Source organism: Myotis daubentonii, chromosome 2 (assembly GCF_963259705.1).
Source record: "Myotis daubentonii chromosome 2, mMyoDau2.1, whole genome shotgun sequence".
Lineage (NCBI taxonomy): Eukaryota > Metazoa > Chordata > Mammalia > Chiroptera > Vespertilionidae > Myotis > Myotis daubentonii.
Window position 1 is genome coordinate 160,114,115 of NC_081841.1, and position 14,429 is coordinate 160,128,543.

Here is a 14,429-nt window from a genome sequence, read left to right on the forward strand (position 1 = left end):
AAAAGGGGGGATATATGTAATACTTGCAATAATAAAGATTTTTTAAAAAGGGAAAAAACAAACAACTATATCAAGGCATTTGATGGAATCATTTCCTCCAAAATCACATTATCTTTAAAGTAACAAGTTAAAGATTTAAAAAAAAATCTGAAATTAGTTCATAAACACTTTCTTACTTTTCAAGACTCAAAAATCTTTATTTTGGATGGGTTTAGACCCGGGCACTGGTTCTCAACCTTCCTAATGCTGCGACCCTTTAATACAGTTCCTCATGTTGTAGTGAACCCCAACCATAAAATTATTTTTGTTGCTACTTCATAACTGTAATTTTGCTACTGTTATGAATCGTAATATAAATATTTGATATTCAGGATGTATTTTCATTGTTCGTGACCCACAGGTTGAGAACCGCTGGACTTTAGAAATTTTTAAAGGCACAGCATAAAAACAGGAGCTGCCATCTTAAAGGAATATGGGTATATAGTCAGACAAACATGGATTTGAATATGAGCTCTGCCTATTACCAGCTGTAGGGCCTCTGCGAACAGAGTAAACCTCTGAGCCTGCATTTCTTTATCTGTAGGATAAAAGCAGGATCATAGGAAGAATGAAATAAAAACTATGTGAGTTTTCATAGAATCTGCCAAAAAGTAGGCTCACTCAGAGTTCTTTTGTTTTTTCTTTCTTCCTCACTTCTAATAATTTTCTGCTATAATTTAAAAGACATTAACACAATCATAAGTAAGGAGATTAAGAGAAACGGGAGTGTGTTCAAGCAATTTGGGACAAGAAATATAAAGAAAATAGATAACTACCCCCTCAAGATTTTTTTACTTCCTCTGATTATTAAATGCAATTTTCTAAATTAAGAACCATGATGTCTGAACTAGCAACAAGGTTTGAAGGCAACAATAGTATATTTAACTTGCTACCAAAGAGCATTTAAGTGAAAATGTACTAAAGATAAGACTATTTCCAGAAATTCACAAATTGTTTTTCGTTAAGAGAGCCACTCACATGAGCAATATACAGTTGCTGCTTGAACAATGTGGGGATTAGGGGCACTGACTCCTGTGCATTTGAAAATCCATGTGTAACTTTTAACGCACCAAAACTTAACTACTAATAGCCTGCTGTTGCCTGGAAGGCTTACTGATAACATAAACAACACGTTTTGCATGTATATGAATTATAAATTGTATTCTTACAATAAAGTAAGCTAGAAAAAAAAATGTTACTAAGAAAATCATACATTTGCAGTATTTACTTAAAAAAATCCACATATAAGTGAACCTGAGTAGTTCAAATGTCAACTGTAATAACAACAGGAGAAAGACAGTGAAGTGTTTTAATTAGCTGAAATGTAATCCACAATCAACCATTTAGAAACATCCCTTTAACAGGCACAAATATCAGAGATGCTAGCCAAAGCAAAATGTTACTGACGCTACTAATTTATGTTGCTTTGGTTCGGTTCCGAGCTTTGTAATCAAAATCAGAGGGCAGACTATTCAGATAGGGTAAGAGTTAAACCGTAATGTGCACTTACCAATTCTGAGAGAAATGACACTGAGAAACACAAGCGCATCTCCTTAACATTTCCATCCCCTTTCTCCACCGGCCACTCTCCCGTTTCCCATTCCGCTCTTACTGAAAGTATTATATCCCTATTCTTTTAGTTCACTTGTTTCTTAAATAGAAATTTCTCTGAATATTTTAGATATTCTGATTCAATTACATGTTAACTTGAAGGAAGTGGATTAAAGTACATCAACAAGTGAGGATTACCAATATTTGGAATTAGGAAAAAAAAAAAGTTTGGAATTAGAAAAAAAAAAAAAGTAGAGAAATGAGAGGTCTGGATAACAAAGCCAGAGCTTGCCTATTTAAAAAATATTGTTTTGCCACAGGTAAGAGTTAATTATGCTAATTTGCTCCAATCATGTGCCTGCACCTCTCTTTTTCCAATAATTATGTTTGTCAAGTTGTTAAGGGTAACGACCCCATTTTACCATCAGGGGTAAAAAACAAATAAGAAAAGGGTGGAGCCTGTCTGCGGGCCTCTCCATGGCCATTTCTTCCAATTTATCTGGATTCACTGATGCTGAGCTGATAAACGGTAATCAAGTGAATCAATGAAAATGGTTGAAATGATCAGTCCCAGCACAGATAAGTAGCTTCATTATATAAATCTATATAAATTGAGGTGACCTCAGGTGCTAGCCACCAAGCAATGTTCTTTTTTAATTAAAGATATGTGAATGTTTGGGGGTGGGGGGATAGGGGATGCAATTTTGACTAACAACATCTGCATTTCAAGTCAAAGGAAACATTTCTTAAACTGAAACTTTATTAAAAGTTCATTTTAACAACTAATAAATGCATAATACTAGACATTTAGAAAATATTCATTGGCATATTAACTTTTATGCTATGTGAATATAATAATGTAGTAAAGTACCAAATTAAAAATTTAAACCATGATGATTATCGCATGAGGCAAGACTAGGAACCTGAATGAGAAAGGACAGTTTCAGCTGGAGGAATTTACCTTGTGGGCTAGCATCTTGTTCTAAGGGCTGGCCTAGGACACGGCAGTTTCATCTCTCTCCAATATCAATCTTTGTTAATATCCTTTTTTTCTCATCTTTCCCCTTCTCTTCCTTGACACTTAGGTGGTGGTCAATGAAATAATAGGCCAGCCTTTGAACCCCTCCTAAACCATGGCTCCTTTTGTCTTTAATTGGAAAGACAAAAGTGAACTGCTTGCCCAGGTCTTTTAAAATGTGCTACCATTACTGTATATAAAACTTTGATTTCATCACCTCTCTACCTCCTAACCCTTTCTGGAAAGTTCAGCAAGGGCAAGAAAAAGATCCACAGATATCTTTAGAAATCCTCTCATTTTGACCATGCCAAGCTGTTGTTTTACCCTTTTATTATTTATTGCATTATTTTACTGATAATAGTATGGATTATATTTTTGTTTGACAGCTTATCCTATATTAGAGGCCCTATGCACGAAATTCGTGCAAGGGGCTCAGCCCTCGCAGCTGTGGCGGCTTGCCTTGGCCCTTGCAGCCCCAGCTTCGTCCAGAAGGTCATCCAGAAGGACATCCGGAAGGTCGTTCGGCTGTCCGGTCTAATTAGCATATTACACTTTTATTATTATCCTAACTAATAATAGACAAACATGGTAATTAACCATACCTCTGCTACACTTCCCATTGGCGAATCAGGGTGATATGCAAATTAACTGCCAACAAATATGGCGGCCGGCAGCCAGGCAGCTGAAGCAAACATGAGGCTTGCTTGCTCCAGTGATGGAGGAAGCCAAGGTTCCCCGCCTGCCACAGCCGGGCTCTGAGCTCCAGTCTAAGCAACAATGTTTCAATTATAGAAGCTAAACAATCCCCAGAAACCTGCTTTCAGCCAGCCGGCCTCGGAGCTGGAGCCACAACAAAGTTTCAATTACAGAAGGTAAATAAATCCCAGAATAAAAAGGAAAAAGAAAAACAGGAGAGACTGGGAGCTTCAGTTGCAGGCTTGGCCCACCTGAAAACAACCCTCAGCCCCTCATCCAGGCTGGCCAGGCACCCCAGTGGGGACCCCCACCCTGAAGGGGGTGTGGGCAGCCTGAAAACAGACATCAGCCCCTCATCCAGGCTGGCCAGGCACCCTAGTGGGGATGCACACCCTAAAGGGGGAGTGGCCAGCCTGAAAACAGCCCTCAGCCCCTCATCCAGGCTGGCCAGGCACCCCAGTGGGGACCCCCACCCTGAAGGGTTTGTGGGCTGCCTGAAAACAGCCCTCAGCCCCTCATCCAGGCTGGCCAGGCACCCAAGTGGGACCCCCACCCTGATCTGGCACACCATTCAGGGCAAACCAGCCGGCCCCCACCTGTGCACCAGGCCTCTATCCTATATAGTAAAAGGGTAATATGCAAACTGACCCTAACAGCAGAAAGACTGGGAATGACTGGTCACTATGACACACACTGACCACAATGGGTTAGATGCTCAATGCAGGAGCTGTCCTCTGGTGGTCAGTGTGCTCCCACATGGGGGAGCTCTGCTCAGCCACAAGCCAGGCTGATGGCTGCCAGTACAGCAGTGGTGGTGGGAGCCTCTCCTGCCTCCTCAGTAGCGCTAAGGATGTCTGATTGCAGCTTAGGTCTGCTCCCCGCTGGCAAGTGGACATCCCCTGAGGGCTGCCATGCTGCCAGAGGGATGTCTGATTGCCATCTTAGGCCCAATCCCCCAGGGAGCAGACCTCCACCAGCAGGTGGTCATCCCCTGAGGGGTCCCAGACTAAGAGAGGGCACAGGCCGGGCTGATGGACCCCCACCCCCCCGCGAGTGTACAAATTTTTGTGCACCAGGCCTCTAGTATATAATAAAAGCCTAATATGCGAAATGTCCAGTCATCTGGTCAGCCATTCAACCAATCAAAGCGTAATATGCTAATGATATGTAAGGCCACTCAACTGCTTGCTATGATGTGCACTGACCACCAAGGGGCAGATGCTCCGACTGGTAGGTAAGCTTGCTGCTGGGGTCTGGCCGATTGGGACTAAGCGAGACGGGCTGGACATGCCCTGGAGACCTTCTGCATCCCTCCATGGCTCTGATCGTGCACCAGTGGGGTCCCTCAGCCTGGCCTGCACCACATTGCAATCCAGGACCCCTCAGAGGATGTTGGAGAGCCAGTTTCAGCTCGATCCCACACGCCAGGCCGAGGTACCCTACTGGTGCACAAATTCGTGCACTAGGTCTCTAGTGAGTTAATAAAAGGCATCAAGATCCAATGGCAAACAGGAAAAGAAAAAAGAGAAATTAATAGTGAAACAGAGATTTGCATTAAAGAATAGAAGAGCAGAAAGACATGTCACAAAAGTTAACTTTGGGTAAACCTAGGCACAGTTTTTATTTTTTAATTCTCTGGGAAGGATTATATATTTATCTGTCCCATAATGAAATTAAGTAAGTTTTGAAATATACCTACATCAAGAGGTCTCTGGAAAACATTCTTTTTGCTCCATTTAAGAGCACCTTTGTACTTCCCAGTGTTGATACACACATACTTAGTCTTGAATGATGGTTAATTAACTATTGATGAGTCCTAGCATTCTAGGGCTTCCCAGGTGACAGCTCAGTATTCTTTACTAATCATTTAATGAAAACACTTACATGAATAATGAATCTGGCATTTCCCTAGGTATACATGCAACTTTCTTAACAGTAATAAAGGCAGGCATAGGTACAGTTATACTAAATATTGTGGTTTGAAAATGTTTTTACAGAGCAAATCAGAGAGGTTATGTTGAAAATGAAGCTCTGGTTTCTGAAATTACTAAAAGTTTCACATTATCACCCCAGTAAGTTCAATAAAAAGAAAAATAAATAAATGACGGAACATTGAAAAACTCTAAAAAAAGTTTTACATCAACATATAGCATTATATCATAAGCACATAATATTAGAAGTATAACCATTACTTGCTATGTAAGCCCCAAATGGAGTAAGCATAATTTAGATTTTAGTAATCACAATTCTAAATTTGAAAGTTTGAATTGAAAGAAACACACATATCTATAAACACTTATACACTCAGACTATATATATTTGTGTGTGTGTGTGTGGAATATATATATATTCCACGTTCAAAGGCTGTGAAATCGCGTTGTTTACCCATATATTCAGGAAAAAATCCCTTCTACTGTCGTGGTAAACAACCTGCTTCCCTATTTACAATGGTCTGGCCCTCTAGCAACTTCAGCACAAAATTATAGCTAATTTGCCTACAAACATCAGATGTTCATAATAATCTGGCCACTCAGTGTATATATACATATAGTGATTATATATAGTGTCCAAAATGTATATACACACTTTGAATAATTATAAAGACAGTGTTTATTAAAATACATTTTATTTTTTAAATTAAATTTATTGGGGCAACACTGGTGAATACGAACATATAGGTTTCAGGTGTGGGATTCTACGTTACAGGGACTATATATTGCACCATGTGCCCAACATTTCATTTTCAAAATTGAGCTATCAGCTGTTAGAGTGTGTATACTTATTTTGGGGATATTCCATATATGGTGCAGAGAAAAAATATGATTAAATTGTCCATGAAATTTATTCTGCTTCTCAGAATTGAAACTTGTCATCATTTGGTATAATTTTACAGATGAGAACATGGAATCTTTGACGTTAGGATTTAATTCACACAAACCCATGATTGCTGTGCTGAACACTGAACTAGCGCTGAGGTAACTTGGCATGCCATCACTTTCAATACAATTTCAGTAACCCCTTTGATTCAGTGCCATCCTGGTCCAAGTTGACATCTGCTTTGGAGAAACTAGTTTACTACAACCAGTTATTTGAGCAAATTTGGAAAAAAAATGTTTTTATAAATTGTTCCAGTGGAAGGATATTATGGAAACAGACATTACAAACTTTTAGGAAAAAATCGATTTTTGGAGTCAGAAGCCAAAACTTAGTCTTATTACCATCTATTATGTGACTTTGGACAAGTCATTTAACTTCTCTGATCCTCAGTGTTTTCATTTATACAATTAGAATTATGGTACTTGTGACACTTGTAGTTCTTGGTTGTCATATATTACTTATGCTACACACTATTACTATTACTGCGACCTCTACTTCTATCAATAATCAAAGCCTTCTATGTGCTCAAACTCTGTGATTTGCTTGTATGCCTTAGGACTATATCACACCCTCACACAGTCCCGTAAGCTAAGTGGTCTGATTTTCTCATCACAGATGAAGAAACATCTCCGTGTGGTTAAATAATATGCCAAAACTCACACAGTCATTAAGAGCTTGAATGTGAATTTGAATCCAGACGTCACTCTAAATTTCAATTTAGATCCTCTATATCCTGGTTTCCTCTAATACACTATATATATTTGTGTGTATACACAAACATACATAATGTAAATAATAATACATAGTACATAGAGATATGTTACTCATTTGATGCACACATACATACATACATGTTTTAAATTCTAAAATGCTATACTAATTTTTTTAAATGTTAAGGCTTAATATGTGAAACTGAGTAGGTACTTAGTAGTTAAAATTTAGGGGAAGGAATTAATATGTGGTAAATAACTAAAATAATTTTGAGTAAACTATTAGTTAACACATGTCAGCAATAACAGTGGCTATTTAAATCCTCATCTTCTTCAAGATTATGTTATTAAAAATTATTCTAGAGAAAAAATGTAAGTGGACTAGCCATAGGTTCAAATCTAAATACAGAATTGAAAGAGACAGAAAAAGAGCTGTTTTCAGTAAGCAAGGGCTGAAATCTAACCCTATGGACTGAACAAAAGAGAAAAGAAAAGATCATTTTAAAAATTACATGTGGTTCTGATTTTTCATAATACTTTCCAAATTTGGTAACATAATACTTTCCAAATTTGAAATTTCAAAGAAGCTATTCCATACTTTCCTATCAAAACAAAATAACAATACTTGCTATTTTTATTTCTCTTGACTATTGTATATGAGTAATAATAATGATGATGATAATTGGATAATGACATTCAGAATGAACAACTTTTTCAGAATTAAGGAGAAGGGGCAGGTGGTATCAGAAAAGATTCACAGACGTCTTATTTCTAATCAAAACACGTTTTGTTTTTTTTTTCAACTATGTAATCTCCTTCCAAAGAACATCAGGCTGAATGGAAAGATGCCGACACGTGTGCCAGGTCAGGGCTAGAATGACATGTCTGGGGAACAGGAGATGCCGCTATTTCCATTATCCATTGAACACCTTGGCAATTCTTATTTCATCCTGAGAATGTGATACTTACTCTTGAACTGCTCTGGCTATGGAAAGGGCCGTAGATCCAGTTTCATTAACGCTATCTAAGGTCACATTTGGCAGGTCATCATCATCACTGTCACTTTTACTTTGCCTGGGAGATAGGCCTCGGGGGTCCATTTGTGCTGGGGAAAAAAGGCATATATATGAATTAAAATCAGCATGCAGAAAGTTAACCTTGTCCTGGACCAACACCAAGCATGGAAGGTCTCTTCTGTGTATATATCACGCACATAGAATTCTCTAGAAATCCCAGGAATTAGTGAAAGCGATGTATTTTATGTACTGAGCGCTCACTGACTCTTTTCCCTGGTTCATTTGATTTATGAAACCTTCATTAGCTCTCAATAGTTTCAGGATATGACTATGGAATATAAACTATAAAATCCACGATATTATCTACTCCTGAGTGGTCAGAAGCTAATTAGGTAGCTCACAAGTTAGTGCTGGACCCTTTGGTTTCTCCTTGCTTCTGCTGCCAGAATCCTGGCCACCTTACTGCTCTTGCTTACAGCTCTCATAATCAGCTGACAGAAGAACAAGGTTTGCAAGACTCAAAGTTTTAGGTACTTTTCATACTTCAGTGAATGACTATCTTCAGTTTTTTACTACAATTTGAATAGAAAAATAACAGAAGCAGTAGTAGTGTTTTTAATTATGTGTTTATATGTGCTAAAAAGTACTCTTTGTCTCCAACCTGATTTCATTTTTCGAAAGGGCATTTCCAGATACAATTCTCCCCGCCCCCCAATGTGAACTTGCCAAAGCAAGAAACGCCCCACGACTGGAGTCCTGATGACAAGGACTTTCAGATCCTTTCAAATGAGAGGATTATAGTCAACATTTCAAACCTTAACTCATCTTTAAAAAAATTAGATTGCATTTCCACCTTCTTCTCTCTATGAACAGCTTTAATAACCATGGTGTAGGATTTCCATCAGCCCTCACCTCAAGCACAAAATACAAACATCTTCTAAATTAAAAATACTGCACTAGCTGCCAATGGCATTGTTAGAACTAGTGGCTTCAAAGACAGCCAGTTTCAAGCAGATTGCCACTCCTCAAAATGCCCAACAACATTTCTAAAACCACTGCTGCTTACAAAAAGCAAATCCACTTAAAGTTATGGTTACAATGACATCTGGGTATATTTACAATTTCATTTTTTTCCTCAAAACATTTTTTCTTACTGTGTATCATGCATTAGGTAGATCATCAGGAAAATGCTAGTATTTCATAATATTTTACACACAAACAATTTTTTATGATTCTACCTAACATTTAAAATATGAATAGAAAAACTATACCTAAAAAGTTTCAACATGTTTGTAACTAAACATGCTTAGGAAGGAATGTATATCTGTAGAACCTACTGCCACACATTATTCCTATAAGTATACACATATTCAAATGTAGTATGAACAATGAAAGTTCTTGGTAATTGTTGGTAAAATTAAAGAGAAAATAACTCAAATAACCTAAACTAGTGGTCCTCAAACAAAGGCAAATTTCTCCCCAAGAGACATTTGGCAATGTCTAGAGACATTCTAATTTGACACAACTTGGGGAGAGGGAGATGTTACTGGCATCTTCAATGATACTCCTGGACATCCTACAATGCACATGCCAGTCTGTCCCCCATGACAAAGAATTAACTAGTCTAAAATGTCAAGAGTGCCAGGTTAAGAAACTATGAGTTAGAGATTTAAGGGTTTAGATATAGAAACTAGAAAAGATATTAAGTCATAAATTGGACTATCCATATTTTCTGGCCCTCAAATAAAACAATACACTGTCATGTGACTTAGCCCTCACCAATTCCCCATATACTAGTACATACAGCATTCACTTCTGCAAATGCCAGGAATTATGCAGTAACACTAGAGTTTTTGAATGTTTTCTTTGTCCCACACATGGTGGGACAAAAAGACTTTGTGTCTGATCTCTAGAGAAGATTTCCTAAAAGAGGGATGTTGGATAAACTCTTTCTAGAAAGGACCAGTTCTGCAACCATCTGATAACAGAGAACTACTTAAGCATCAGCCACTCCAAAGGCACTGAGGCACTGTATCATTTAAGATTTATCTTGGCAGCAGGCAACAGAAACGGGCTCAGAATAACTTAGAGTAAACAGAATGTACTGGAAAGATACTGAGTAGCTCAAAGAAAGTAAGGTCAAGATGAACAACCAGCATTCATGTAGCACAAGTCACAGGGATCATACAGGCATTACAACCAGGAATTCACAGATAGTTTCTTCTGGGCAATCTGTTATAGAATGATTCTGTTACCAATCATTCATAACTACCCAAATGCAGCCAAAAAGGAGTAACAGATCTATGTAGGCTTCTGAGTCACATATTGTGTGGTGTTATGTACGCCTGTAAATGTCAACAATTTAACATTTAAAGTTGTTGAAACATGATGCACGAAGATTCCTTTGCCAAGATACCAACTTAACAGCTAGCTAAAGATAAGGGAATATTCTGGTGGTCCTATTTTGTCCAAGAAAACTAGAGTTATCATAGGTAAGTAATACAACTCAAGGGAGATATGGGCAATTAACCAATAAGCAACCTGACTCTGAAAGTTAAAATCTAGCCATACAAAAGACTCTAAAGAGCTGGTGTGAGAGTTGATCATCTAAATTATGTTATGTTTATATCTCAATGAAAGTTTAAAATATGTTAAATATGATGTCCTTTTTTGGATGTACTTTTCAGGAACATTATAATTGAGGATTTCTTTCCAATATTTTCAATCAATATTATGAAATACATCTGCTACCATCATGCTGAGAAGCTCTTTTTACCCATACCTTCAGCCAAGATGAGGAAGCAATTAGAAAGGATTTTTGAAATCTGCATTGCTGATTAGGTCAGATGATTAGCTTATCTGCATACTTGCATAATTCCATTCCCCTTTGATGAAATGTGGGATAGGGACATCTACCTTCCTTAACCTCCATTAGTCTCTGAGTTTCTCAGTTCATTTAGGAAGCACCCATTCACTGGGGTGCCCGTTCAGAGAAAATGCAAAAGTAACCTGAGCACCAGAACCAAAACCATATCCACCTCCCTAAGTAAGAGAGCAATAGAGGACCTACAGGCATCTGAAAGGAATTTACATTTGAGATTCCGTTCCTTTTAAAGGAAAAGGGACCAGGCAACTGGGAGAATGCCAGCCCATGGCTGGTGGAGGTGTCCGTTCTCTGAGTTGGAGGAGTTGTGAAATACTCTGTGAGCTTCACTCGCTGTGACGAAATCCCTGGAAGGGTAACTGCAGAACTCCAACACCTCAAGTTGAACCCATTTACTCTGACTTTCAAAAACATACTTAATGGTAAATTGTTCCTGTAAAGATCACCCCAATAAATCATGATAAATGACTTATGCTGAACCTGCTGGCTTGGAACCTGGTCGCCATCTTAAGAAGCCCAGGAAAACCTAAGAGACAAGATGCTCAGCTGGCAGCCCATCCCAACTGATGTGAGCCATGCTGGATGGACCGACCACATTGCAGCCACCCATATGCATGACCAGCATAAGCATTTCCTGCTAAACCCATTCCAAATAGTTGACTTACAAAACTGTGAGTGAATAAAATAGTTGCTATTTTAATCTATGAAAGTTTGGGGTGCTTTGTTACACAGCACTATAGCAATACAAAAATCAATGTACCATACTCTCCCAGCTCCTTCAGAGATTTCCTGGCAATGACGTGGACAAGGGGCTACTACAGTTAGAGTCAGCCTATCACACTCCTCTCTGTCCTCCTCCTCAGAGGAAGTCTGGCCTTAAGTGGCATACATTTAAGTGAGCGATTAATATGAAAAAGAAAAAGAAAAGCCACATGTTATCTCTGACACCATTTCCTTCTCAAGTCAAAATATGCAAAATGTATTTACAGGCACTTTGGTTTTGAAGCATCTTCTTTGATCCTTGGCTGTGCCTCAGGTGGGCTTCTCCCAGAGGGGGCCATCGGCTGGCATTACTGCTCAGGAGGACAACTCATAGCGGACAGGAGGCTCACCTGGGTGGATCCTCACAGGTGTGTGGTTACCCAAAGTCCGGTACATTTGCCTCTCTTCAATGCACCTGAGACATGTTTCCTTTCCTTTCCCCCAGGTCACAGTGGACTGGCACTGACACAGGGACCTCAGCGCATTCTCGCTTCCCCCACCTCATCCTAGGCACTGCCAAAAGGTTCAACACTCTTCCAACTTCCTTAGACTTCAATAGGCCTATTCAGCTATTCTTAATGGAAAGGAAGTTTTTCCTTCAGTCACCATATTAAATATGTACAAAAAACAATCTATGAACATATATTGAAATTTACAAAGTAACCTTTTCTAACCAGAATGAATCACAGAAGGAATTATTCAAGCCCATTTACCTCCACCACCAGGGCTGGAGGGGAGAGAAGGGGACACAGATGGACAGAAGGGGTGTGAGGCAGCCGGCGGCTGGAGTGCTGTCAGCCTTTCTCCCCCCTTCAGTCACTGACAGGCTGCCTGCCACCCACAGATGCCCTCATTGTTCGCCCTGCCAAGGCTGAAGCATGCCCCAGTTAGAGAAGACTTGGCTTCCAGGAGGGCTGCTGCTGCTACGAGAAAGAAGGGCAGTGGGAGAAGGAGGGGAGGGAAGGGAAAGGACTGTATGGGGGAAGAAGGTGCAGGGGAGAAGTCACAACACCATGGCGTCAGAGAGTAGAAGACTATCCTTTCAGGAGCGATTCCTGCACTCATCTGGTGTAGAAATCGTTCCTAAAAGGATAGTCACAGTGTTTCTTTAGGATGAAAGCAGAGAACCTGGGTGTGACTTCTGGGCCTGTCACTTGTCTGACCTGGGGCAACTGATTTCCCACAGCTCATCCAGCAGGTTCCCCTTCCATTGCTGCTGTGGTGAGTAAATGAGATAATATAAGCAAAGCCTTTAGTACCCTGCCTGGCACTTAGCAGTCAACCATCATTCCATTTTACTCTGACAGTAAATTTAGTGCCAAGTCCCTCACCTTTTCCTGGACTAATTCAAATTAGGCAGTTTTGTGTTTTGTTTTGTTTTTAAAGTACTTAAACTGAAAATACCACTACAGAATATATATTGGATAATATATAAAACCACCACTTCTGATGATCCACAAATTCATTTATGGATTCGGTTAACAGATATTTATTGGGCACCTATGAGGTACCAAGCACTCTATGGGGTGCTGAGGAGAAAGCAGCGGAGAAGGCAGATTAACATTCCTGCTTCCACACTGGCACGAGACAGATAACAAACAGATAAATAAGAAAACACATACTCTGTAAATGCCATGGAGAAGAATGTGACAGGGAAGGGGGTAGGGGTAAGTGCCATGGAGAAGAGTGTGACAGGGAAGGGGGTAGGGGTAAGTGCCATGGAGAAGAGTGTGACAGGGAAGGGGGTCGGGGTAAGTGCCATGGAGAAGAGTGTGACAGGGAAGGGGGTCAGGGTAAGTGCCATGGAGAAGAGTGTGACAGGGAAGGGGGTAGGGGTAAGTGCCATGGAGAAGAATGTGACAGGGAAGGGGGTAGGGGCTGCTGAGAGGCAGGTAGATACTTTCAGAGGGTGGTCAGGAGAGGCCTCACGGAGAGGACGGCATCTGAGCAAGGAGGGACCTGGGGAGTAGAGGGAGGCTTACAGATATGGTTAATTTGGGGGTGTGGGGTAGTAGTGGTAAACATCAGGTACAAAGGCTCTGCGGTGGCGCTGGTTTTATGTCTGAGGACCTGCAAGGAGCCTACACCTGCAGCTGAGAAAAGGAGAGCAAAGTAGATGAACACAGACAGGGAGGCGTGCAGAGTACTAAGGGCTTGGTGACAACGTAAGGATTTTGGGTCGTGTTCTGGGTGGGGAGGAAAGCCATTGGAGAGCAATAAGCACAAGAATGACATGATCTGCTCGACCGGCATGGCTCAGTGGTTCAGCATTTACCTATGAACCAGGAGGTCATGGTTCGATTCCCAGGCAGGGCACAAGCCTGAGTTGTGGGCTCGATCCCCAGTGTGGGGCGTGCAGGAGGCAGCCGATCAATGATTCTCTCTCATCACTGATGTTTCCATTTCTCCCTCTCACTTCCTCTCTGAAACCAATAAAAATTTTATTAAAAAAGAAAAAGAAAAAGAATGACATGATCTGAATTCTGTCCTGAGATAAGGATCATCCTGGCTCTATGAGCTGGGAGCAAGGCAGAGATCCAGCTGGAGACACAGGCATGGGAATCAACAGAGACGTGATATTCTCTAAAAATTGCACCACCTCTTTCTCTTTGGGCACCTTGAGCTGGCTGCACATACTATAACTCAGGACTTTATTACCTGAAGGGCGATAAAGCACACTCTTCATAATATATTGGTACAACTGATGTTCTCACCTCATTTGGTTTGAGAATATCAGTTGCTCAAATATATGCCTGTTTTTTCTAGCATATCAACATATAAGATGAGAGAAAAATTCATAAGTAAATAGAGCCGGACTCAAAATATGGTGAACTCCGAGATTACGACCAGCCCTCCAGGGTCCCATTCTGCTTATT

The 14,429-nt window shown here is 40.1% G+C and overlaps 1 protein-coding gene across 7 annotated transcripts in view; it reads right to left on the reverse strand.

The window, feature by feature from the left end:
* Window positions 1-14,429, reverse strand: part of KLF12 (KLF transcription factor 12) — a 446,001-nt gene that overhangs the window by 110,507 nt on the left and 321,065 nt on the right. For all 7 annotated transcript variants that reach the window (XM_059684825.1, XM_059684830.1, XM_059684828.1 and 4 more), the window contains one exon: window positions 7,861-7,996. In XM_059684825.1, coding sequence (XP_059540808.1) covers window positions 7,861-7,996 — 136 coding nt within the window. The remainder of the gene's footprint in view (window positions 1-7,860; window positions 7,997-14,429) is intronic.